The 25011-nt window shown below is 40.3% G+C and overlaps 2 protein-coding genes across 15 annotated transcripts in view; one reads left to right on the top strand and one right to left on the bottom strand.

Annotated features, from left to right (window-relative positions):
* Glut1 (Glucose transporter 1) overlaps positions 1 to 23494 on the top strand; it is a 33804-nt gene extending 10310 nt beyond the window's left edge. For 3 of the 12 annotated variants that reach the window (XM_066737428.1, XM_066737427.1, XM_066737429.1), the window contains 12 exons: positions 5524 to 5716; positions 6165 to 6275; positions 6851 to 6946; positions 7025 to 7185; positions 7262 to 7621; positions 7823 to 8054; positions 8199 to 8411; positions 10275 to 10499; positions 10741 to 10880; positions 12394 to 12423; positions 15553 to 15650; positions 17898 to 23494. In XM_066737428.1, the coding sequence (XP_066593525.1) occupies positions 5524 to 5716; positions 6165 to 6275; positions 6851 to 6946; positions 7025 to 7185; positions 7262 to 7621; positions 7823 to 8054; positions 8199 to 8411; positions 10275 to 10499; positions 10741 to 10880; positions 12394 to 12423; positions 15553 to 15650; positions 17898 to 18001 (1963 nt within the window). In that variant the 3' untranslated portion in view covers positions 18002 to 23494. The other 9 variants (XM_066737430.1, XM_066737435.1, XM_066737431.1 and 6 more) reach the window with 9 other exon arrangements.
* Positions 23273 to 24885, bottom strand: MED27 (mediator complex subunit 27). Of its 3 annotated transcripts, none has more exons than XM_066737440.1 (6): positions 24597 to 24885; positions 24258 to 24527; positions 23879 to 24179; positions 23597 to 23796; positions 23489 to 23516; positions 23273 to 23413 (listed from the first exon to the last, which is right to left on the bottom strand). In XM_066737440.1, exons 1-4 carry the CDS (start codon positions 24767 to 24769, stop codon positions 23662 to 23664), a joined length of 879 nt encoding a protein of 292 aa, XP_066593537.1. In that variant the 5' UTR covers positions 24770 to 24885; the 3' UTR covers positions 23273 to 23413; positions 23489 to 23516; positions 23597 to 23661. The 3 variants fall into 3 exon arrangements, with proteins under 3 accessions (XP_066593537.1, XP_066593539.1, XP_066593538.1); XM_066737442.1 differs by having other exon boundaries at positions 23284 to 23406; XM_066737441.1 differs by having other exon boundaries at positions 23284 to 23406; positions 23489 to 23796.
* Positions 24886 to 25011: the final 126 nt, after the last annotated feature.

The raw sequence follows: 25011 nt of genomic DNA, 5'->3' as shown, positions 1-25011 counted from the left end.
CTCTTCAGTTTTTCGTGCACGATTAATAATAATCCACTTGGCCTCTTTTTCCACCTATTCCTCGTAAACCTCTCGAGAAGACGAGAGAATCTCTGCATATTACGTTGCTTCGTGGCTCGTGCGGGGGATTCGCCGGAGCATTCGGTAGCTCCTCGCCACTGTACCTCGAAATGCGACAGGGTAAACACCGGAATTATCATTATTATGATTTTTTCAGCTCGCTCGACGCCCGTACTCCATCGCGCGCGATTCTGAGAAACACTCCTTCTCCGTCTAGCGGATGAATGGGGGCTTCGTTGAAATGGGAAATTCGTCGGGAGGATATTATTTAAACGAGTTAATCGAGCGCGAGAAGTGGGTGGGGATCGATGAAAGCACCGGGATGGAAGTGGGTGAGGGGGTGGGAGTAAAGTAATCGTCGCTAATTAGCTACATTAATTACTTCACGATTCACACTTGACGCTGTGTATCAATGATGGAATTAGATATCCATTGATGTAGGGTGAGTCGGGTGAAATATAATCGCGAGGGGGAGGGGGGGGGAGTCAAGTTTCACAGTTTCGTATCATCCCTTCAGGATCGGCGATCGATTTCTCATTTGTTTTGTCTTTAACCCCTCCACCGTGTCCCTATATATATATATATATATATACATACACAGTTTGATCGATCCCCCCCCCCCCCCCTTACGATTTTACCCGATCGAAATTCGACGATGCTCCCGTTTCAACGGATTCGGGCGTTCGTAGATGGCTCGATTAAGGCGGGAAAACGAAGAATAAACGGCATTCGGGTAATTCGTGGGCTGCCTTATCAGTCGATAATGGAAAACCAGACGTTTCCCGTGTGCTTTATCGGCGCACAGACTCCCGGTGCGTCACTCGGGGAATTCAACTCGAACGCGGTTTCGTGCCGTTCCTCGTCGTTCAAACGCCCATCTATTCTTGTAAATATGAAGCACGCATACACACACACACACACACACACTCACGTAGAAAATTTACGGCTAACGAATGATTTTCAGGTTTTATCGCTCATCGATTCTCATTCGACCAAATTCACTTTCTCTCTTCCTCCTTGTGAAAAACTCTGTACCTTTCTCTCTGTTTTTCGCTCTCTGTCCGTCTCTCTTTCGATTTCTCTGTTAGCAAACATCAGCCCGAGTCAAGTACACAAATAAGTGCGCAGTGAATCGATAAATTCGACGAATTCTTCTGCTCTTCCTCCTCTGAGTTTTTTTTTCCAATTTTTTTATCGTTCGTAGCTTTATTCTTTGAATAAATATGTGTATTAATGCATATTATGATTGTTATTGTTATAATTACAGCAGGTTGACGACGCGAGAAAATCTGGCCTAGTTTGACCGATTGTTTTACAAGGTCGTTTGCACCGCATTTCCAATCGCTTTTTCTCAAGAATCTCCGAGTTTTTATCTATATCTGTATATATATATATATACTCTTGGCTTCCTATCGCGAGCCTCGCGTAATTTCAGAGTGGTGCAACCGGCTGGTGTAAAAGCCTTAAACCGTGAGGCGAGTTTGCGAAACCGTTAAATTGCGTAATTGCGACCATTAGTGTGTCCCACTGGGCCGCAGAATCGATCGGGTTAGGCCCGAATGTTGATCGATATTTGACGGTTCCAGAAACTCTTAATCGCCTTGCCAATCCTTCAAAGATTCATTATATTCACATATATATACATGTGTAAAATATCCTCCCAGGTAGTAAAATGTAAAGTTACCATCTCAATTACTGCAATTAAAAAAATAATAAAACAAAAGTTGTGTGTTTGCATATACAATTTATCTAGAATTTTTAATAGTTTTTATAGCAATGTATTTATATTTATATTCGTTGAAAAAAATCGATTTGCTAGCTTTAGATGCCAATTTTGCATTTGAGAATGTAAATGTCTCGTAAAAAATCAATTAAAAAAAGTGTAAAGAGAATAGTTCTTTCAGAGCTTTATTGTGGATTTAAGTAGTTTTTGGAATAGTTCTTTGAAAGATTATATTTTCGTCAGAATTTCATGTAAATTATCAGTGTTTTAAAGAACACTTGTGTTTTGTTGAGGTGGTGATAAAAAATTATGAGTTTTTTGGTTTAAGAAAAAATATTGATATCTTCACTCGAGTTTGTGTGTGCAAGAGTTTCGCAAAGCTTCGAGCGATGCGACTACTCTCGCTGGTAGGGAAAATTAAAAATGCCCCAAAAAAGATATTTTTAATCTTTAAACGTCAAATTTCCACTAGGGAAAAAATTGCGATTGAAAAAAATGCGAATTACTCGTGCTCGATGATTAGAAAATATTAGTATTCTTCCTCGACCCAAAAATTCGTAATTTTGCAAAAAAATTTTCAGTCTTCGAAGAATAAAATTGCTATCCCACGATCGATCGTTTGCCAAAAAAAATTTTGGAAAGAATGAAATTCTCCAGAATTATTCATTTTTAACAGCTTTTCGTTGATCCTTTATGACACAGTTTGAAAAAGCGAATTTGACATTGGAATTGAACAATTTCGATTTTTTTGAGCGAATTAACACGGGAGCATTGCTGAAAAATATGAAAAATCTCTAGAAATATTGCGAATGCGAGGGAAACACTTGTTTTTCGCAATTGCAGCAGTTGGGACGCCAACTTCACAGCAATCTGCACAATTTTAATTGAGTCGCGTTACTCACGGTTTAAGAACTAATCTTCCAATTGACAGATAATTATGGTAGCCGGCCGATGCACAGACACGCAGGCAATTTATTCGTAGCGACAACGACGGATTGCCACACGTGAGACTGAAAAGTTTCAGGAGAACGAAAAGAGACTCTAGTGCGAAAAAAACGAGGGTTATATGAAACGAGAAAGAATTACGAAAAAAAAAATAAATAAATAAATAAATTATAATAACAAAAAAAGAAGAAGAACGATTCGCGCGAGAACATTGGTCGTCGTGAAGAGTACCTTTTATATATATATATATATATATACACACACAAATAAATATATATAAATAAACAAAAATATAACTATAACAATAAAATTAGCGTAATTGGTAATAATAACCGATCGTGTACGAGTAAAGATAGCAAGACGCGGGAGGAAAATTTTCGCGGAGTTGCAACGCGCGCAAAAGTGAAAGAGAAAAAGAGTCTAGTGCAAATACACAGTGCAACCTCGGTGAACAGTGATATTCTGAAAAGTTGCTCGCTTCCGTCTCGGTGTAATTGAAAGCGAAAAACGAAGCGAGAATAAAAAGAAACGAAATAGGAGCTGCGGACCAGGGTTCGAAGGCGAAAGGTGAAAAAAAGAAGGAGAACAAAGGAGAGCGTCGGAAAGAAAGAATAAATCGATGAATAAAGAAGCGAGAAATAGGAGAGAATCGACGCACGTTGACAAAAGTAAAGAAAGAAACTAAAAAAAAAAAAAAAACAAGCGAAAACTTGTTGGACGTGACTTATTTGTGTGCGTGCCTAATTATAAGCGATCACCCTCATGACGTCATGCTGCTGATTTTTGTGAATTATTTTGCCGAGCTTTCTTTCCGCATCAAGTGAGACGTGTGGAAGCTACGTGGTACCCGGGTAGGGGTGAGTAATGCTGGCGAGACGCCCTCTCCCTTCGCGTCACTCATCCACCGAAGCGTCCATTAGAAAAAACGCAATAGCGAAAATTCCATTGGACTTTGGTCACACTTCCAGTAGCGAATCGAACAAACAGACAAACGAAATCCAAAAAATCAAACTGCAAAGAATTAACGTGGGAGCGAATCAAATACATCTTCATCATCATCTTCATCATCATCACCACCACCACCACCACCACCACCACCACCACCATCATCATCATCACACGCTCGACCGTACCACGACTGTGTTTCCAAACTAGGTATAAAAGGGAGGAAAAAAGCGGAGCGAGAGAGAGAATCAAAGTTAGAAAAAAGAGAGCGAAGCGAGCTTCGGCGAGAGAGATAGGAGAACCGGAAGTAAACTAGGACCTCCGCAGCGAAACTTGGCTCGCTCTTCGGGAGCGAATCGTCGACGTGCTGTAAGATCTTTCCAATTCACGATTGGATTTCGCTGGGAAATCCAACGTGCTGAGCAAAGAACAGATTATCTCTGAGAAATCGGACGATACACAAGTACACACATACAAAGACTCGATCAAGAGGAGTCGAGTGGGGGAGGAGCCATTTGAGGCTACTCTGTAGTTTCGGAACACAGCCATGGTCTCCCTACCTCCCAGGTACATGCCAGCGTCATCTCATTGTCTTTCATTACTTCCTATACTATATACTCGCTACTGCGCACATTCATGCTTGCTCGTCTGTGATCTTTCCCCCACTTTTCTATTCGTTCCCTGCTATGTTTCGTCTAATCCCCCCCCCCCCCTTAACTCGCTTCTATCATCCACGCTAATTTTCTACAATCTCCTCGATCCCAGCTGCGCTAATCTTGCATCGATTCTCGCACCTTGCATAGAGCATCGCGAGAGACCTCTTTGCACACTTTCAAAAATCTCTCTCTTTATCCATATCTCACCCATTTTCCACCTAACCGTGCACATCGATCGGCTGCAACATTCCTCTACGTGTACAATATTTTGTTCCAGCAAAATTCTCTCGAGTCTCACGCGAGAAACAGTTTTGTTTCACTCTTCGTATCTCGCTGTGGATACGTGTATATCGCACAATATAAACATATATATATATATATATATATATATACACACGTAAGAAGTAGAGGTGGATCGATCTAGGAAGAGGGACACGGATGCGAGGAAGAAAATAATATCGAAAGAGAGTTTGTATCGTGCTAACGAACTTGGATGTGCATATATTTCTGTTTGCGAACGAACGATGGAGGTTATCTCGCTCGATGTGGACGGCTGGGGGGACGCTGCAGCATTTCTCGCCTACGACCACTCACCGCACACGTTTAGACCCGCTTTTAGTGGCGTTTGTACCTTTGTCTGTCTTGTCTTGTTGAACATGAACGAATTCGAGGGAGAGAAGTAATTAACGACGCGGGATGAGAATAAAAAATAATGGATATAGAGTCGCAACATAGTGCTGTATACCGTAAACAGAACAATGTGGAGAGACCGGAAGTCTCGGTGGACCGGGAGGCGCCGAGCCCATCGACCACTCGTCCCGCGCGAAAGCTACAAAATTTCGCTCGTCCCCTCGCTATTTCCCACGTGGTTAATAAAAAGGGTCACACAAGGGCGCGTCGTAGGGAAATTGCAGTGTACGGCTGCTGCCGGTTTTTATCGTATATATATATACATACGTGTGTGTGTGTGTGTGTGTGTGTAGAAACGCGCGGACGTAACGAGCGTTCGGACGAACGCGCGAGGAGTCGTCGGGACGAGTTTTCGAGTGGCTCGGTGCGGAGCGGCTTCCAGGGATCGGGGGGCCGCCCCTTGACCCCCCCCTCCCCCCCTCGATCCTTGAAAAAATCGCGCGAGATTCCCGCAATTCGGGAGCACCCACGAAATTCAGCTGTCGCTCTCTGTGCTTTCGGCAGCCTGCAGAAACAGGTGAGCGTTATGAGTATGAACCTGAGCGCCAAGCTGGACGAGCTTCAGCGAGGCGATCGCCAACTGGAGACCACCGTCGCGCTCTGCGAGATAAGAACCCAGCTGCAGGAGCTCACCAAGAGCGTAGAGTCCTGCCAGAGCGAGGTCAGCGAGGTCAAACGAGACATGGTGGCCATAAAGGTACGCTCTATACAAACTCTTTTCATGCTTCTTTCCTTTCCGTCTTTTGTTTTGGTTTTGTCTCGGTACTCGCGCGGTTCTCCAGGAAAGCAACGACTCTGCGTGTGAACAAGAGAACAGTAACGATAGCACGCTCGGTTCTTGTACGTTCTCGCGACGGAAAAAGATTGTTTTTTCGGTGGAAGAATTTTTCTTTACGTTTTTTCCTGCGAATCGATGAAGAGGCACGTTTTAGTGCAGAGTGTGTATGTATATGTGTACACACGTAGGAGTTTCGGAAGGTAGCGAGAAAGGTCGATTTGTTGGAAAGTTGGAAACAGAGGAGAATCTCTGTGCTCGAAGTGCATGATCCCTCTTAAGGGAGGAAATCGTAAATTATAAGAGGATCACGTCCGTGTAACGATAAACTGCCATTGTCTTTAAACATTTGTCTTGGTCCGGGGCTCAGCACGAGTTGGACACGGTGCAGCAAGTGAAAGAGGAGATAGAGGAACTGAGGGAGTACGTGGACCGGCTTGAAGAGCACACACGTTCCAGGAAGCAAAGACTCCTGAAGCAGGTGATCAACGCTTTCACCAGAAAACAACCCCTCCGCATCCCCAAAGCACCTTTGCTTGCTCCACCCCCCGACAGCCCGTTTTATATATATATATATGTATACGTCGAGGCGATATTTCATTTCTCTCCACTTATTTTATTCCCCGGCACGAATTTATCGCCCAACTTTATTATTCCGTAACTGCACTTGATTTTTTTAGCCCAATTTGGTTCTCCACCCCCCATTCCCCCATGTATACACACGAATGAAAATTTATTTGATCCAATTAAAGCTTGAATTAAAAATTCGCAATAAAATATTTCACTCGGTCTTAATAAATATTATTTCAATGAAATCCAGTTTGATTTAAACTCGCTTTAATTCGATACTGCGAAATATTGTTAAAACCGAGTGAAACGTTACGAATGCTCGCCACGTTGATTTCCAGCCATTTTTTTTATGCATGATACAGTGTTTTGTTGGTATCACCTATTTCTCGCGATAAATATCAATGTTCCCCCTCTCATCCTCCAGTATCCTGTATCGATATATATATATATATTTCACCTGGTTAACGCAGAAACGATTCCTCGCAGGGGTTGACGTTCTTCCTGTCGTACGCGATATTCGCGGCTGTCCTGGGAATGCTGCAATTTGGATACAACACTGGGGTCATCAATGCACCGGAAGTCGTAAGTACAATCGACCTCTAAGAATATAGATATACTTTGGTCAAATCGGTCATTGATGGCTGTTTTTTGTCCTTGCAGAACATCGAGACCTTCATGAAGGACGTTTACAGGGCGAGGTACGGGGTGGACATCTCGGATGATTCGGTGAAGAAGTTGTACTCTGTGGCTGTGAGCATATTTGCCATTGGTGGCATGGTCGGTGGCTTCAGTGGAGGGATGATCGCCAACAGATTTGGCAGGTACGAAGAAGTGGAGGGGGTAAAACTGTGTAAAACGTGTATACCAATCCCTCGCTTTTGTTTTGTATCTTTGCAGAAAGGGGGGCTTACTGTTAAACAACGTGCTGGGCATCGTGGGGGCGTGCCTGATGGGTTGTACAAAGATTGCTCACTCGTACGAAATTTTGTTCTTCGGTCGTTTCATCATTGGCGTGAATTGCGGCTTGAATACGTCATTGGTTCCCATGTACATATCGGAAATAGCGCCATTGAACCTGAGAGGCGGTCTAGGCACGGTGAATCAGCTCGCTGTTACGGTAGGCCTCCTGGTCTCCCAGGTGCTGGGCATCGAGCAAATCCTTGGTACCAACGATGGCTGGCCTGTTCTGCTTGGTCTCGCCATTTGTCCCGCCATTCTTCAGCTACTTTTACTTCCGGTCTGCCCGGAGTCACCAAGGTACAAGAAGAAGGCCTTTCGATGTGTACATGTATAATAAAAGCGTTAAGGAACAGACACAAATTTCATTATGGAGGAATAATTAGCTTTGATCGTGGTTCTTGTAAGCAAGGACCAGGGGTTGGGGAAGGGGAGGGGGGGGGGGGATGAAGATGATGGAAATGGTCCAGAGGGTCTGCAGTGGCTTTAAATGTATTGCAGATATTTGCTCATTACGAAGCAGTGGGAGGAGGAGGCGAGGAAGGCTTTGAGGAGGCTGAGAGCCAGTAACCAGGTTGAAGTGGATATTGAAGAAATGAGGGCGGAGGAACGGGCTCAACAAGCCGAGTCGACCATCTCGACGACGGAACTTATATGCAGCCCCACTTTGAGGGCTCCTCTTGTTATCGGCGTGGTTATGCAGCTCTCGCAGCAGCTTTCCGGTATAAATGCTGTAAGTAAAAGTGGACCATCGAAGCGTCCATGCGTGCACTGACAGGAGTAAGGTCACACGCGTTGAACCCCCCTCATATGGCAAACGACAAGATTACAGCGTCTCTCTGTTTCTCTCTCTCTCTCTCCCGTTGCACCATTTCAGGTATTTTACTATTCCACCAGTTTATTTACCAGTTCTGGCTTGACGGACGAGAGTGCCAAGTTCGCGACCATCGGTATAGGATGCATCATGGTCGTTATGACCCTCGTGTCCATTCCGCTAATGGACAGGATGGGAAGACGCACCCTTCACCTCTACGGCCTTGGCGGCATGTTTATCTTTTCAATATTCATCACCATCTCCTTCCTCATCAAGGTAAGAACTCTGCCTGTTTTCTCTGGCCCAATTCTCCCCCATCTTCTAGGCTATATATTTCTATCAATTAAATTGCAAATTCGGTATGCAAATCTTACCTAAGCAACGAGCCAATCTTGAATTATGAATTATTCTCCATGTAATTCAATCGTCCAGTGTAAATACCTATATATGCATATAGTGTAGTGGTCTATATATATATAGTGCCAAAGCACTCTTTCTCGCCAAGAGGAGATATTCATCCGACTGGATGGAATAGCGATGAAAAACAGACTGGATAACGAAAGATTGTACATATATAGCGTGCAGCCTTTTACGCGCTTTCTCTCTCTCTGTCTCTCTCTCACCAGTGCACCTCTTGCAAAAGGTGTCACTAACACTTTGTTCACAGCTGGAGTGCGGCACTGCACCGACAGTGAGATGTCATCACGATAATATATATATAGTATAAATGAATCTGCATCTTCGTCATCGTCATCGTCATCGTCATCATCATCCAAAGTCATTCATGCTAATTTTATCCCTGACTCATTCATGTAGCTCTTAAGGATAACCCCTCCCACTCACAACCACTTTAATTCATAATTTTCCTTTGCTTATTTTCTACCCTTGCTCTTGGGCTTTAATATTTTATTACTTTCTCTCTCTCTCTCTCTCTTCATTTCTCTCATTTCCGCTTCTCGCCATTGAAACTCGAAGCTACTCTTCCCTGGGCTTTCTTATGATTTTGCTTGTTCGAGCCTTTTTCCACCCTCCTCCCCCCCCCCTCACACTAACAGCCTCTTTCCTGACTTCTGGAGGAGACATTAACCACTTTTTTCTTATCTTCCTTTCGTTTATCTGCTTCGCTCAAACCTGTCGCACTTTGTCGTATCGTTGTTGCTGCTGTTAGATTTTTTCTTCTCTTCAACGTAGATCAATTATAAATAGCGTGCAATGAGGCGCACGGGGTCCTCGTGGCCCGAGAATAAATCAGCCTGACACTCACCTGCTTGAAAACAAAAGGGACGAATAAGCACGCGAGAAAAATGGGGGAGCAAACTTTCGGGAAAAGCGAAAGCGCGGGTTCGTACCAAGAGCACCTTCACGCGAGCTATCTTTTATATACAGGGTGTCCGACGAACGACGGCCATGCCAATAATGCCATCGGATAGGGGGCAAAAATCTAAGCAAAAATGTTCTAAACACTTTTTTGCTAGCACTTTTGGTTAAAAAGTTATTTGGAATTAAAGATTATCGATTATAGTGTAGCTCTACTTTAAGAGGAAGATTGTTTTGGTCGCGTTATCTTGGCCAGAAAGATTCTGTGAATTAGAATACTAAGAAAAACACAATGCCAAACATCCACTTGAGCCTATTGAAGTGGTTCAAGGTCGATCGACTAGTTTCGAGTTTGATCGCCGTAAAAACAATCAAAACATAAACACACCATAGGCTCCAGTGGACGTTTGGCTTTGTGATTTTCTTAGTATTCTAATTCACAGAATCTTAGTATCCTTATAACACGACCAAAACAATCTTCCTCTTAAAGAAGAGCTACTATAATCGATAATCTTTAATTCCAAATAACTTTTTAATCAAAAGTGCTAGAAAAAAAGTGTTTAGAACTTTTTTACACAGATTTTTGTCCCCTATCCAATGGTATTATTGACATGGCCATCGTCCGCGGGACACCCTGTATATATACTTATAACAATAGCAAAGCTTTGCACAGGATTGAGCCGCACAAACTGCATGACCAATATTCGTTAGTCTCGTCAATAGCACACGATTATTTCTTTAATTGAATATTATAATATTTATTTAGTCCTGACGCTCCTCCGGTTGCTCAGGAAAGAAGAACTAAATACTACCGCCTGATAGGAGTTTTTTGGTTACGTACAGGAAATGATCGATTGGATGTCGTACCTTTCCGTTGTTTCGACCCTCAGTTTCGTGGTGTTCTTCGCCGTTGGACCAGGATCGATACCCTGGATGATCACCGCTGAATTATTTTCCCAAGGACCAAGGCCTGCCGCCATGTCCATAGCGGTTCTTGTCAATTGGATCGCTAATTTCGTCGTTGGCATCGGTTTTCCAAGCATGAATGTAAGAACCAACGCGATATAGCCAGAATGATCAATCTTCCTCCTTGGCACGAGCTCTCGAAGCACCGGAAAAAATCCACCAACGAACAGTTTCTTGCTCCAACGAGAATAAACAAAATTAAATCACCAATCTTCAAGGTCGTTGCTGCAAAAAATCGTTCGACGGTCGAACAATTTTTCCCGCCAATTCTTACGCGTTCTCCAAAGACCACCATTTTTGTACCAACGTTTCTCTGTTGCAGTCGAGCCTCGAAAACTACACGTTCCTACCATTCAGTGTATTCCTAGCCATGTTCTGGATCTTCACATACAAGAAGGTCCCCGAGACCAAGAACAAAACCTTCGAAGAGATACTAGCTATATTCAGGCATGGTAACGACAGGTATGCTTATTACAACAACATTGACATTAATATTTATCCTACGTATACGAATAGCAAATTTCTGGCAAGATAGTTTTGACCTTTGGCTCTCTTTTCATTATTCGCTTTACCAAGAGTACTACGCTCAGACCGATGGTCTGATATCAGAAGGGTTTGAGAATTTCGGAGTGCTATATATATAGAAAGAGACGCAGGACGAGGCGGGGATGTTGAATTGAGAGAAATATAGCGATGCGAATGAAAATCAAAGAGAGAGGTCGCAGGAGGAAGGATGGGGCAAGAATTAAAGAGGGATGCAAGAGTTGAAAAGTGGAGAAGTGGAGGAACTCGTCCGCCGTATCGCTCCGCTCTTATCCGTCCGTTTATCCGTCCTCCCCCCATCCCACCCCCTCTCTATACCTATACATATATATATATATATATATATATATCTATATACTAGCATGTAACTAAGGATCGTTCGAGATAACACGCCTGACACGTTTTTTTACAAGACCATAAGTATTAAGAGACGACGTTGAATGCTCACGCATTACGTAAGTAATAATAAAACAATTTCATGCTCGCTTGGAAAGACGCGTTAAAGTTTTAACAGTCGGCCCGTAGCAGATCCGCCGTTTAGGGGGGATTACACACCGTGGATTTATCATTGCCCTTCGTTATCGAGGATTGTAATCGTATTATTGCAACGAATTTATCATGACAGCACGACGAGATCACTTTGCGGTATATTTATGACAATAAATAGAATTTTACTGTGATAAAGATAAAGTTTGATGGCAATCTTTCGAGCACACGACACTCTATCGTTATAATCTCAGCTGTTATACACTTTAACTCGAGTATATTGTACATATAGCGTATATATATATATATATATATATATATATATAGATAATACTTGATCGCACAATTAATAAATAGCACGTTGAATTTTACGATCCTCGAATTATCGGTATAGATCCTCCAAACGAATTTTCCTCCACCACACACACACACACACACACACGTATGTGAAAAAATCCTTGAAATTCGAGCACACGTTCCATACGAAACACCTATTATAATATAGCATAACGAGCAAAGTAGGGAGATTAGAGCCAAGTGGTTTTAAAGCTTGGCCAAAGGTTTTACTTGAAAATTTAGAATGTTATACGTATATATATATATATATATATATTTTATGCATATGTTAATTTATATATTCCTACCATGAGATTATTATTTATTGCTTCGATCCTATTCAGCCTGGAGCTGTTGACTATACTTGTCGGTATATATATGGAAAGATTATTATTATTATTATTATTATTATTATACAGACACGAATCTGTTTGTTTAACGTGCTGTTGTACATGTATTCTTTAAATAAAATCATTATTTAACGGTTCTCTGACACACCTTTTTTCGTTCATTTCGTGACGTTTCTTTTCGATGTGACGATGATTCGAATATTGATCGATATATAAGCAACGTGTGGTATAATTTGTGCTTTCTGTGTTATCTGGCGCAGGAGCAGTTTGCGGGACAGCAGACTTTATGGGTGAGTTACACACTGTTCGTTATTCTCTGCGGTGATTTTGTAATGATGTTACATCGATATCTCTCTCTTTCTCTCTCTCTCTCTCTCTCTCTCTCTCTATCTCTCCTATACTATATATATAAATATCGACTCTCTGATTGCATGGCAATTTCATGAAAGATACCTTGGCCATCCCTGCTAAGAACAGAAACAGAGAACAAAAAAAATAACCTTGCAAAATAGACAGGACTATACCCCCCCCCCCCCCCTCCTCTCAATAGAAAAAAAATATTACAAATTATCAATTTCATTCCTCCCAACAACCATGAAACAGTAACAACAATCTTACCAAAGACTTTTGAAAGACAAGCCGTATCCCAACAAAGCTTGTAATTATATATATATACACATATATATGTACGTGTGTCATTTAGCGCTTAAGTGTATCAAAGAGTCCTATGGAGTTTTACAGTTACTTGAAATTTTCCAAGGGTGCTTTTTTTTCTCGTCCATGCAAAAAACGTCTTGTTCTCTCACGAAGATTTTTTTTTCTCGCCCCCTGTACAAAGAGAAGGCAGAAAAGGATCGATCGGTTTTTGGATAACTGAAAACCTCCAGATATTCAGCATGAAGTTTTTTGTTCCGAGTATATACCGAGCGAGTGTACCAGCAGGGAGAAAGCCTTTCTTAGAAACCCTCAATTATAAATCTGCTTAAAAAAAAGAGCGAGTATTCTGGTTGAAAGAGCGATGACAGTTCCAAAGCCTGGCATGCCTATTATATATCTTTATTTACTGTTTTTAGCTAACGTCTGAATTATCGTCGGGCTTACTACTTAACCGAACCCGATGCATGGTTCGTTCTCCCCGGTGAACTATCGTTTCTTCTTCTCTCCTGTTTTTATCGAGATACACAGTATATCTATATACATTTCACAGTTTCTAAAGAGTTCTTCAGGGCTATTACGCGGAGCTTCTTCGCGTACCGCGATCCACTCCGGGAGAAAGACGCGTGGAATTGGAGTGTGTGTGTGTGTGTGTGTGTGTGTGCGAGAGAAAAATCGAGAAGCTCGCGACGTAAGAGCCCCGATCACTCGACCCCCGCAGGAGCCTTGTATTTTACGGCATGCTCCTCCTCTTTTATCTAATTTCCGTCCAATCGGTGTATACCAATGGCGAAAGATCACTTTTTCTTTTTGCTTTCTCTCTCTTCAATTAGGTATATATATACTACTACCATCCTATACAATTTCCACCCCGATAGTTTTTTCAGCACGACGTTTATGACGCTGTTACTGTGCTGCATGCTAGCGCTTCTTCTATACTGCGTTTGCCATAACCATTACTAACGATAAGCTTGTATATATATATATATATATATACATATATATATAATACATTCGAGACATTTTAATCTGTCAGGATACCAGCTGGATCGATTCCAGTTCCACTTTTTTTTGTTTTTCCTTCTTTACGAGACACACGCACTTTTTCTTTATTTTCAATTGAAATTTTTCTTTCTCTTCTCTTATCCCAAGCATTTTCTTGCTACTTGCGCGTATACGAATTATTTTAGCAGGTTCTGCCGAAACATTCGAGGGCTTATTTGGAAATGGTTTCCTGTCTGCTAGTTTGTTCGTAGCTTATGATTTCACCGGACTCTCCTCCCTCTCAGATATATATATACATGTATAATAAATATATACTATATACCATAGAGAGATTTTCCAGTCTAGAAACTCGGGGAGTCTGCTCGGTGAATTTTAGTGTGTAACTCATAAGTACATTATGCAAAAATAGCCTCGGGCTTCGTGAAAAGCTTAAAATGCGAAATGCGTTAAACAGTGATTGCAGTCGAGGTATTATAGTATAATTTTAATAATGTTCTACTTATTACGTATACACTGACACATACACAGACATTTAATAATAAGAACACACAGATGCGGAATAGAGACACCGAATCATCATACGGAGGACAATTTTTCAACCGTTTTTCTCAACCGACGAACAATTTTTGATTAAAAAAATTATTTAAATCTGTCGATGTGATAAACGATAGCTTGTATCGATAATTTTGTGTATTTTTTTTAGTGAAAAATCGTTCCTTCGTTGAAAAATTGTTCTCGGTGCAGGTTTTTTCTTGATTTTTCATTCTGTGATGTAGATTGAATATATTTTTTCCATAATTTTGAGGGATTTTGAACAATATTGCGTATACTGTGGGGCTACTAATAGAAACCAGCATTTATCCGAGGCTTTATGGCAAATTGTAACGTTGTTGTATTGCAGGGAAGAGGAGCTCACCACTAACTCTAGCAAGGAGACCGTCCTATCAGACGCCACCACTGCCAACCATAACTACGTCACAGAAAAACCATAGAATAATTTCAGAATTTTACTGAGAACCTATACAAAAATTTTCACGCACACAGTAGAGTTAAGCGAATTTTTCGGCATTACCACACACATATTCATCTCTTTCTCACTATTTCTCTCTCTCTATCTATCTCTATCTCTCTTAGATTGTAAAATAAAACCTCTTTCATTTCTCGATGGATCTTGAGTAGTCTATACATTTTCCTCGATTTGTTTCTCATCTATGTACACCACTCTCACTACCCCCCCCCCCCCTCACTATCACTCTGCTTCCCACTAGAATCACGTTTCTGTTACCCACAGTGAAATGTATACAGATTATCCTGTTGAAATAAAATTCATTATTTTCTATTTTACTTTCGTTTTATTTTTCTTTTTCTCAATCCGATCAAACTCTTTCAGCTCTATATATAATTTTGTTTTCTTTAAAAATATCGCGTTGAACCTACTACACAGGCCAGTGGAAAAACGCTGTAACGTTGTACAAGGCTAGAAACTGTGAAATGAACGATCTCGTTCTCTTCGTTGGAAAAGAGAGAAACTCTGGGGAAGTATATTGTTTTCCAAGGATTTTGAATTTTCGGTAAGGGGCTTGTCTCTGTATCGTATATATAGGAGGGTCACGAAAAACACGTACGAACTGATATATTAGAGAGAAAACAAAAGCGGGGAATGAATTGGGAGGCTGGTCTTGGGGAATCCAGCGTTAAAAGCAATTACAAGAAAATCTACAGAAACAGAAAGCTCGAAAAAGTCGCGTCATATTTTCCAGGAGCATGCAAAACTGTGTGAATGCATTAGAGGGTCACATACCACCAGCTGAGAGCGCAGCCCTGATGGTGGCAGAGGAGAAGCCACATCCCGATTCATGTAAGGCTTAAAAACCTGACCAAACAACTCGTATAACCTGGACCCCCCCCCCCCTCTCCTCCCCCTCTTCCCCACTCCTCTCAGCATTAACAAAAAAATCAGCAACCAGACCCACCGTAACCTGGTTTGCTATTTTTTCGAGTGCGTCGTCCCAACTTTGAGCTACGTACCTGAAAAAATTTGCCAACGAAGAACCTCGCATAAATTCGTCGTGAGAAGACAGTGATGCGACTAGATTTATGAAAATCCCTGAGAAACGATCGTTCGCAGCTCAAAGATTCATATCCAAGCCCATCATACTGCATGCTGCCATATATCATCATATATCAATGTATGTTCGTAAATCTCATCTTGATTTCTGTAGTCTCATATTGTATACCATTGTTTTCTAATTATTTGCAAACATTTTCTTTTTTCTGCTTTCAGTATGAGTTCGAAAAATCGCAACGGAATCAAAATATCGCAGTGTCTGATTAAAGCGTCACCTTGACTACTTAAAATCGAGCCAAACGATGCATAGCTGACTTTCTTTGCTATATATCGATAAACGATGAGCATACTCCGTAAACTCGCGAGTTCGTCGCTCGAAAACACCATTCTCTTTAAGTCTTGTTTTTTGGTTTGTCTGTATCTGCAATATGTATAATATATTAACGAAAAGAGAAGAGGAAGAAGAGGTAATGATAACAATATACGAAGATGAATAAAAACGGGGTGTTCACGCAGTTTTCTTTCAGTCGAGGCTTCGCCATGTCATTTATATCTATATATATCATTTCATATCATATCACGAGCAATTACGACATTCATGAGACACAGTACCATCGCCTAATTGACACTGGGACACGGGCAATATACCCACACATATACACACACATATATATATAGATAGTCCAATAGCGTTAAGCCGTTGATTCCACCACACCGAAGACGACACACACTGGCCTTTGTAGTAGTCGTGCAGCCGAGGCGGAAGTAACACGACGGACTCTTCGAGAGACAGCCGGGGATCTCCAGGGAGACGGGAGACGGGAGACGGTCGATTTGAAAGGAGAACTCTATATGTGTGGAGAGCCTCTAATTTTTACCTTTGAGATTTATATTGTATTCTTTACGCTGCTGCCGCATGTCTGAAGCCGTGGCATGAGCGCATGAATATTTGCCATTGTTCGAGGATCGTTTCTCCAAAGGATCCCTCCTGCCTATAGTATACTATATATATACATAAATATCTATGTATGTCTGTGTGTGCCTGCGCGAGAAGTCTCGCTCCACTCGGAGGTCCAGCGAAAATTCCGAATCGGTTGCTCTTTTTCGCCTCGGAGCTTCTCGCTGTGCTGTCCATTCGTCGACCAATCACTGTGTGTGTATATATATATATATATATATATGCACACAACGTAGTTGTATAGCGGAGAAAATTTCGACTGTTGCTCCTGCATCGATACGAGAGGAGGAGAAGGCTTCTCGCTGGAGAACCGGCAAATTGGTCTCGTTGAATAATCCAAGGTGCTTCGTCGACGAATGGCCGTTGAGAAAATGCAGCTGTAGGATGCTTAAAGTGGACTCGAGCCGAAGCTCCTTGCACTCGTCGATTGTTACTCTTCGAGTACTTTTCGAGTAGGCAACAGCTGTTTTCGTAAGCTTGCGCTTTTCATCTCTGTCGGGCCTCTGTAGTATTATATCTTGATATAGTACACGTGTATAACGAGGAAGTAGAAAAAGTAGACTGAGTAGAACTTGTAGAAAAAATGGAAGGAAAGGAGTAGCTCCGGATGGGCCGAGGTCGATCCGCGTTTATCGTTCAATGGGGCGTTGAGAATGTGTATTGTACGTTTAATTAACTATATATATATATATATATGTAAAGAAGCGTGCGTCGGTTAAAACGCCTCAGAACACGGATGTGTAAGAAGAGTATCTATGTAGGTACAGCAAATATTACATTTTTGCTGTAATCTTTTCAAAATTTCTTCATACAGGTCGTAACAAAATTTTTGGTAACTCCAGTAGTCACGAAGACACGCCCCTTTTCGTTATCCGTGCTTCGGGACGTTTTAACAGTCGCGCCCTGTATATAACATATATATATAATATATATAAACCAAGAGCGCCTGGCCTAACGGAGCGAGTACCTATAGCGCATATAAGAGCATAGAATTGATTGGTCATATTCCGCGAGGGCGAGTGAAAGTGAAATTGGTTGGAGACTACAAGGGCGCTACTGGGACTAACGTGTTTCTACAGTTGTATTTGCAGCTGGATCCGAGCGGTGTTCCGTCGCACCCGCTCAGCCGGAGAGACCACCGCCCCCGCTTCCCCCGCCACGCTTTCCGAACAGCGGTGTCTGACAATGGGAAACAGCTCCTCTTAATATCGCTAATCTCATCGTCGCCAATTCTGCACCGATAGCGCTGCCACTGCCACCCCTCTTCGCCAATAGCATCGCTCTAGAGTCCCAGCTCTACGAGATCATCACCCAACGTAGCAGGGCTTGCGCAAATTTCCTCAGGAAGAGTTTGCGTCGTCGGCGAATCATCGTTAACGCCAGGGGGAGCCTCAGTATCGCAGTTACCGCTGGAACCTACGACTGCGCCATCTCTTGTGCAGAGACTTCAACGGACCCCTGCGGGAAGCCACGAAACAACGACAGCCGGGCACAAACGCGCCAATAATTCGCACTTTTGCCAATTTATCCGTTTATAGACGGCGCAATCCCCACACCCCTTCCCCTCTCCCTTTATATCTATATCTATTTCTATCTCTGTCTCTCCGTCTCACCGGGTCCTTTCAAACTAACCTCAAAGTCGGCGTCTTTGCAAAAAAGTCGGAATTAAGCGTATATACCAACCTCAATTTTTTGTTCACCAAATCACGAATGTATTTTCTTTTGTTGGTTTAACCCGTCAATGGGTGCTCGGGGTGTCCAGAGCATCCAAAGAATAGAAATGTATCGGTAACTTCGCATAGAGCACCTAGTGTCTTAAAGATATCTTTTAGGCGTCTTTTAGTCAAGTGTGCTGTATAGGTTAACGAAAAATTTCTGCAGTCACAAGTATTAGCGTTTAATTAATAGAAATCACTTAAAGAAATGCAACTGCTATTGTATACCAAAGGGAACATTGCATAGATGATATTTATTGAAAATATATTGGTGGGTTAATGCATGAAATTTTACATGTGTATGAACTAATATGAATTTAATTAAAAATACAAAAATGATTTGTAGAGGAGAAAAAAACATCACGAAAGCTATATTATTACTATTAAAAATTTAAGCCGGTACAATTACTTAATCCCGACTTTTTGGGCAAAGACACCGACCTAAAAGATCAACGAGACGTGGAATGGTATATTTCACGTTTGCTTTAATTTCTTCCTGAGCGTCGACGTAAGAATTATCTCCGTAATTGCATAAAAGACATCAATTTTTTGCAGCCCATCTTTCAAAAGCGAAACGGAGTTTCTAAGAGTCTTCTTGCAAAAAATTCATATCTCTTATAGGTATGTAGATGAATGAATTTTTAATGTCCATGCTCTGAGGGATGGATCAAAGTAAACATGGTGTATATTTTTGTCCGATTCTGTTGAATTTTGAGGTTAGTTGGAAAGTATCCTCTCTCTCCCTCTCTCTCTCTCTCTCTATTGCCATTGAGGGACGAGCTCACCCACACCAAGGTAGAACTCGGCTCCGACCCTAGAGCAAAAAAATTGCCATTCACATATTTGTACAACGTTATTATTCGAGTCCCGAACGCGTTCGGTTACAGTGAAAAGTTTCACTCGTTGGATTGGCATGGGGGAGCGCGTCGCTTTTTGGACCATCCTTTCTACGTAAACACATTCTAAAAATGGAGAACTTACGGGTTCTACCGGAGCTACGTAGGGCTGGCTCGAGTCGTTTTAATCGAGATTATTTTACGTGTATTTGGAGGTTAAATATATATATATATATTATTATGTACATAGAACGAATAGCAGTTGACGAGGCTGCATATGAGAGGGTCGTCGCTCTCGATGAGAATACGAAAAATTCTATTGAAAGCCGCGAAAGTGATTTGTGCCTCTGACAAAAAAGCAAGAAAAAAAACGCGCAAAAAATAAGCTTCTCAATCACGATCACTGTGTAGGAAAAGAAAAATTCCAACGTCGTGCGACATCGAAAGAATCTACCCTGATGTACGTAGCATTGTAGAACGCGAGAGATGAACGCGCGCGCGAAAATTGCATCAAAGCTTCCAAACCAATCCTTGCTTTCTTTTTTACTCTAAAAACGGACCTTTCATCCTTCGCGATAATTTCGTTTCCTTTTCGTTGAAGATCCAGCACCTCACCTTGCTCTGCACTATACCATATATATATATATATATATATATATATATATGTAGTATAGGTAGACGAGTACATAAAAGCGAAAAGCAGGAAAACTTTTTTAACGTTCCGCAAGAGAAAATCTATATGTGTATATATATATATACACATATATAAGAAGTATAAATATTATAAATAAATATTAAATTAACGAAGAGATAAATTTTAGCGACAAAGTTGCATGGTGCCTCTGAAAACTGAGATTAACGTGAATCGATCGGCAATACTTATATATACAAGCGTAAAACCAGAGTACGTATATATAGTAAACTTTCTAATAATTAGGGCGAGAGTGTTAATTTCTTGAGAACGGGGTTAAAATTACGTAAGACGGTGTAAATAGGAAATTGCACGCACGCGTTCATAATAATCGAAAGGAATAAAGCGCACGTATTTAATATTAGGTAGTTACTTCTAGAGGTGGATGAAGAGGGGTGCCTCGTCTGCTTGTTAGCAGAGGAGGAGGAATAAGAGGATGAGAAGAACGAAGCTGGAAAATTGAATTGGAACGAGATGGGGCCAGTCGTTCGGACGGAGAAATTATCATACCCTTCCTTTTCGCGTATCGCGCATAAATTCTACAGCAGCCTGGTGCACACTTACAGCTCGAGGCATGCCTTTTCTTACTTCCCTTTATCATCGTAATCTTTCGATTAAATGAAAAAAAGAAGAAAAAAGATGCACGTCAATCTATCTTGCAAAAGTCTTTATAGGTAAAATTCTCCCTTAACTCTAAAATATATAGTATATATATGTGTATATATATATATATATATATATATATATACTATATACTATTACTATCTGTACATACGTGTATATATACTTGTATACTTCTGCAGTATTTCGAATGTCTCACCGATTAAAGCAAATGTACGATAATCCTAAATTAACGACGCCCTTCTAAAATAGCCTAGATACTGTATAGAAAGAAAGATGACGGACAATTATATATTTAGCATAGTCGTTCAAGGCGCGCGAGCAACAAAAACTATAATAGAAAAATATAAAAAAGAAAAAAGAGAGAAACGCCGGACAAGTATTATGTATTATGACGTTGCTCATTAAAGATTAACCGTGAGATTATATATAGTTTCCATATAGTTCTCAATAGTCTCTGTGATTCTGCCTGGTTTCTACGTAAAGATACCTCCCTCCCTCCCCCCCCCCTCCATTCATCGCTCCCTCTCTCTCTCTCTCTTTCTCTTTCTCTTTCTCTTTCTCTTTCTCTTTCTCTTTCTCTTTATAAACTGATATAATAATATGATCCGACACTCTCCTGTTTTCCATTCTTCTCGTCGCGCTTCAGACTCGCAATCGGACTCTCCCGAGCTTTCTCCACTATTCCCTATTGTGTTTTCTATTTTTATAAGCGAAAAAAAGCGTTACGCACACATCGACATTCCGATAGAAACAACAAAGAGAGGAAGAAATTGTAACATGTGGTTAGCAGAATTTTTCATTCAGTCGCATTGGCTTTTTTACGATAATATTGCGATACGCGTATTTGCAGTAGACCAGAGAATGATCGATGAATCACCGAGCATCGCACTTACGTCACACATTGTAGCTATCATTTAAAAATGGAGGGAAATTATTCTCTTTCGATTGATTTGCGTCTATATAAGCTGTTCGAATCCTACAAAGGTCGGTGAGAAAGGCAATAAAAAAACGTACTATTGAACTGAAACGATATTGCTAACGTAGATTCCCTTGTATTACGGTATATTATCGGGCGAGAGATAAAATCTTACAATACTATTAATTACCGATATTTAGGTTAGGTATAACAGTTAGATGCTAGGTCAAGTCAAATAATAGTGCGACGTACCGCGAGAGAGTGGATTGAAGAGCGAGTCGAAAAGCACGGCACACGACAGCTGTACATTCTTAATAGAGGAGAAATTGGTGAATCGTTAGGCAAGAAAAGATTTTACAAATTGTTGATACAATAGTCGCGAAAAACGATTGAATCTACCTGCATATCCAATTTTCAAACCGTCGCAAGAAGCGACAGTGAAATTCCTTAATCGAACGAAAACAATCCTGATTCTTTGTAGAAAGAGTTTTGAGACATGAGCCTTTTTCATTTCGAGCATTGCCAATTCCATAGAGACACGAAACACAGTGAGTCAACTATGTACTGAAATTTCGAATACGTTTTACAGTTACTCGTATATATCCCCATACAGCACCGATTGACGTAAAGACATCTTTTAGACGTCTTTTAGTCAAGTGCGCTGTATGGGCCTTCATTGAAGTCGTGACAAAGAGTTTCGCAAAAGCTCCGAATGAGCTATTCGTCATTCCTCCTTCGAGAGAGAATATAATGTAACGTACGTATAAAATTTTGAAGATTTCAGGAAAAAGTGTAATGAATCTCCTTATATATTATTACTAGTAGCATATAGGTCTTCGATGTGAGCTGTTGAGCGCTTCTTCACCAAACGTCAACATTTCATTTCTATATAATAATACGATGATCTAAAGCGACAAAAATACTACATAATGTATACATTCTAAAGAAACTCTTTTTAATGAAGAAAAAGAACTGACGAGCACTCGATATGCATTTCAAACCTTTCACGACTCTCATGGCAAGGGGAAACTATAAAATAAACGCAATGTTTCGAGTTGATATTAAATTTCTTGAGTATAACGCCGCGTATATGAATAATAATTAATAGCCTTACGAAATGAAAAATGAAGGACAGTCCAACAAGGTGATCACAATAACGATTTGTATAATAAGTTCACTGCCACTCAAACGACTAATTGTGCTCCGGAGTAATGAGCGCCAATATTCCAAATGTGAATGTGTGTACAGTTATGTGAAAAGTACTTACAGCGTAATTATATTTACATATAATACTAATTAGTATTATGAAAAAGCTAATCAGCTGATTATAATGATATTAAGAATGGTATACACATGTAGGGCAAAGGAAATCCAAAAAAATTATTCATTGCAGAGCCATTTATTCCAAGCAAAAATTTTAACGCCGGCTCGTTTGTATATTGTATCTCAAAATCAGCATAGCCATAAATTTTTCTCTACTAATTGATGCCAATTTTTCAGTCGTAAAATACGTTTTTTTTACAGTCTTTGTCTTCTTAATTATTTCTGGAGGATGCTGTGAATTTTTGACTGTACATCCAATTACTGCCCCTTTCTGAAAAAGTTCCTTAATTCTTAAACACAGAGCTTACCTGAAAAAAACTCCGGAAAAATTTATCTATGAACGATAAATTATCGATATCTTGTATTATATCTGTGTTCTCTCAGTGTTCCAATCTCGCAAATATAAAATGCACAGTCAAAAATTTATGTGTAGCAATATCCACAAATAAAACTTTCTTAGGATTAAGTTCCACCGAGTTCAACCTGCAATCTTATATGCAAAATATATTCTACATTACATTTGTTAAAAATTATGTAATCAAATTCTTTTTATAAAAGCCCTTACATTCTCTATGATCTCTTTTCATTTACGCCTGCCAATGAATTACAACCAGATTTTATTGATAATTTGTAATCAGACGAATTATACATACATGTAATTAACAAAAATCACCTTGAAATTATATTTTATTTCTTATCTTAGGAAATATAATAATAAAGCATTTTAACATAAGGGACTTAAGGTTTGCATTCTTGGTGAAATGGTTCTAAAGTGCGGAAATCTCTCCACGTGGGCGGCAATGCACTGTGTAAATGTAACCCGCAACGTTTACACGGTTCACTAAATAAATTAATTAAACTATGAAACCATGTCTGTGAAAGCAGAAGAAATTAATAAATAACGATATTTAATAAATATTGTAATAGTCATTTTCTTTTCGCACAAATCTCTTACCATGAACGAACGAACGGCTAATTCGGGCAAAGCTGGTGAATAAAAATGTAACATGGCACATTGTGCATTCTCTGTAACCCTTTTGAATACTTTATGCCTAGACTCTGTCCACAGGTCCATCTGTTCTCCATAACCTTTCACCATAACCCATTCTATCATTAAGCCTTTGAAGGCTATCACAGCTTTCAGTACATGGCCCAATGTAACATGCAGCACAGCATTTGATGCAAATGGTCTTGATACAGATACTGTCATATCATGGAACGATCTATCAAAAGTGGATATCATAGAATCCACTTGCCTGAAAGACATTGTCTCATCTTTATTAAAGATAACATTTTTATATATGTAATTATTGAAGTAATCAAAGTAAACTTACTGTTGTGGTACATTATGATTACTAGTTTGTATCCTTCCTCGTTTTGCTCTACTGGAATTAGTATAAGATCTCTTCAAAGAATTTTGGTTCAACAATGTCTGGGCAACATTGCTATATTCATGAACCTTATCAGTCCATTTAAAACTGTTTACAAGAGTACCATAGAGAGCCTGTCTATCCTGAGTTGTTTCTTGACTGAGATATGAAGTGCTTGCTAATGTAAATGGTCCTGGGGGTGCACTTAAGCTACTCACAGCTTGTTCAACATCTCTGATAACAATATAATTAAATGTAATGTGTATACCATCTACTAGCTCACAATTAAAGTACTGTACTTACTTTAAATTTACGTTAACAGTTGTCAAAAGTTCTTGCAATTCTAGTAAATATTTGGTCTCTTTATTTTCTTCCCCATGGTCTGTTCGTAAACCATTTCCAAGAGATTCAAAAACTTGCCCAACACTTGATCGTAAAACTTTAATTGAAGTTAAAGCTGTTTGCAATTGCTCCATGTTTATTAAAAATAAAATAACTCCTAATGGGGAATGCTAAGCTAATCACACATTTGAGGTTATGTTTATGTATACATGTTTTCAAACATGATGAATGAAATGAATTCCTGTAGGCTAGTGTATGGGGACAATCACAATCATCTGATTGGTTTTAAGCTAGGACTGAGCCAATCAGATACGATTCACCGTTGCCAATAGTACCATAATTCAAAATGGCAGAGCTGGCAACACTGCATAGCACT

This window comes from Prorops nasuta, unplaced genomic scaffold (assembly GCF_024137725.1).
Source record: "Prorops nasuta isolate Cenicafe-Biocafe unplaced genomic scaffold, Cenicafe_Pnas_1.2 PNAS00017, whole genome shotgun sequence".
Taxonomy (NCBI): Eukaryota; Metazoa; Arthropoda; class Insecta; order Hymenoptera; family Bethylidae; genus Prorops; species Prorops nasuta.
Note: the sequence above shows the minus strand (reverse complement) of the source record. Positions and strands in the feature narration are given on the sequence as shown.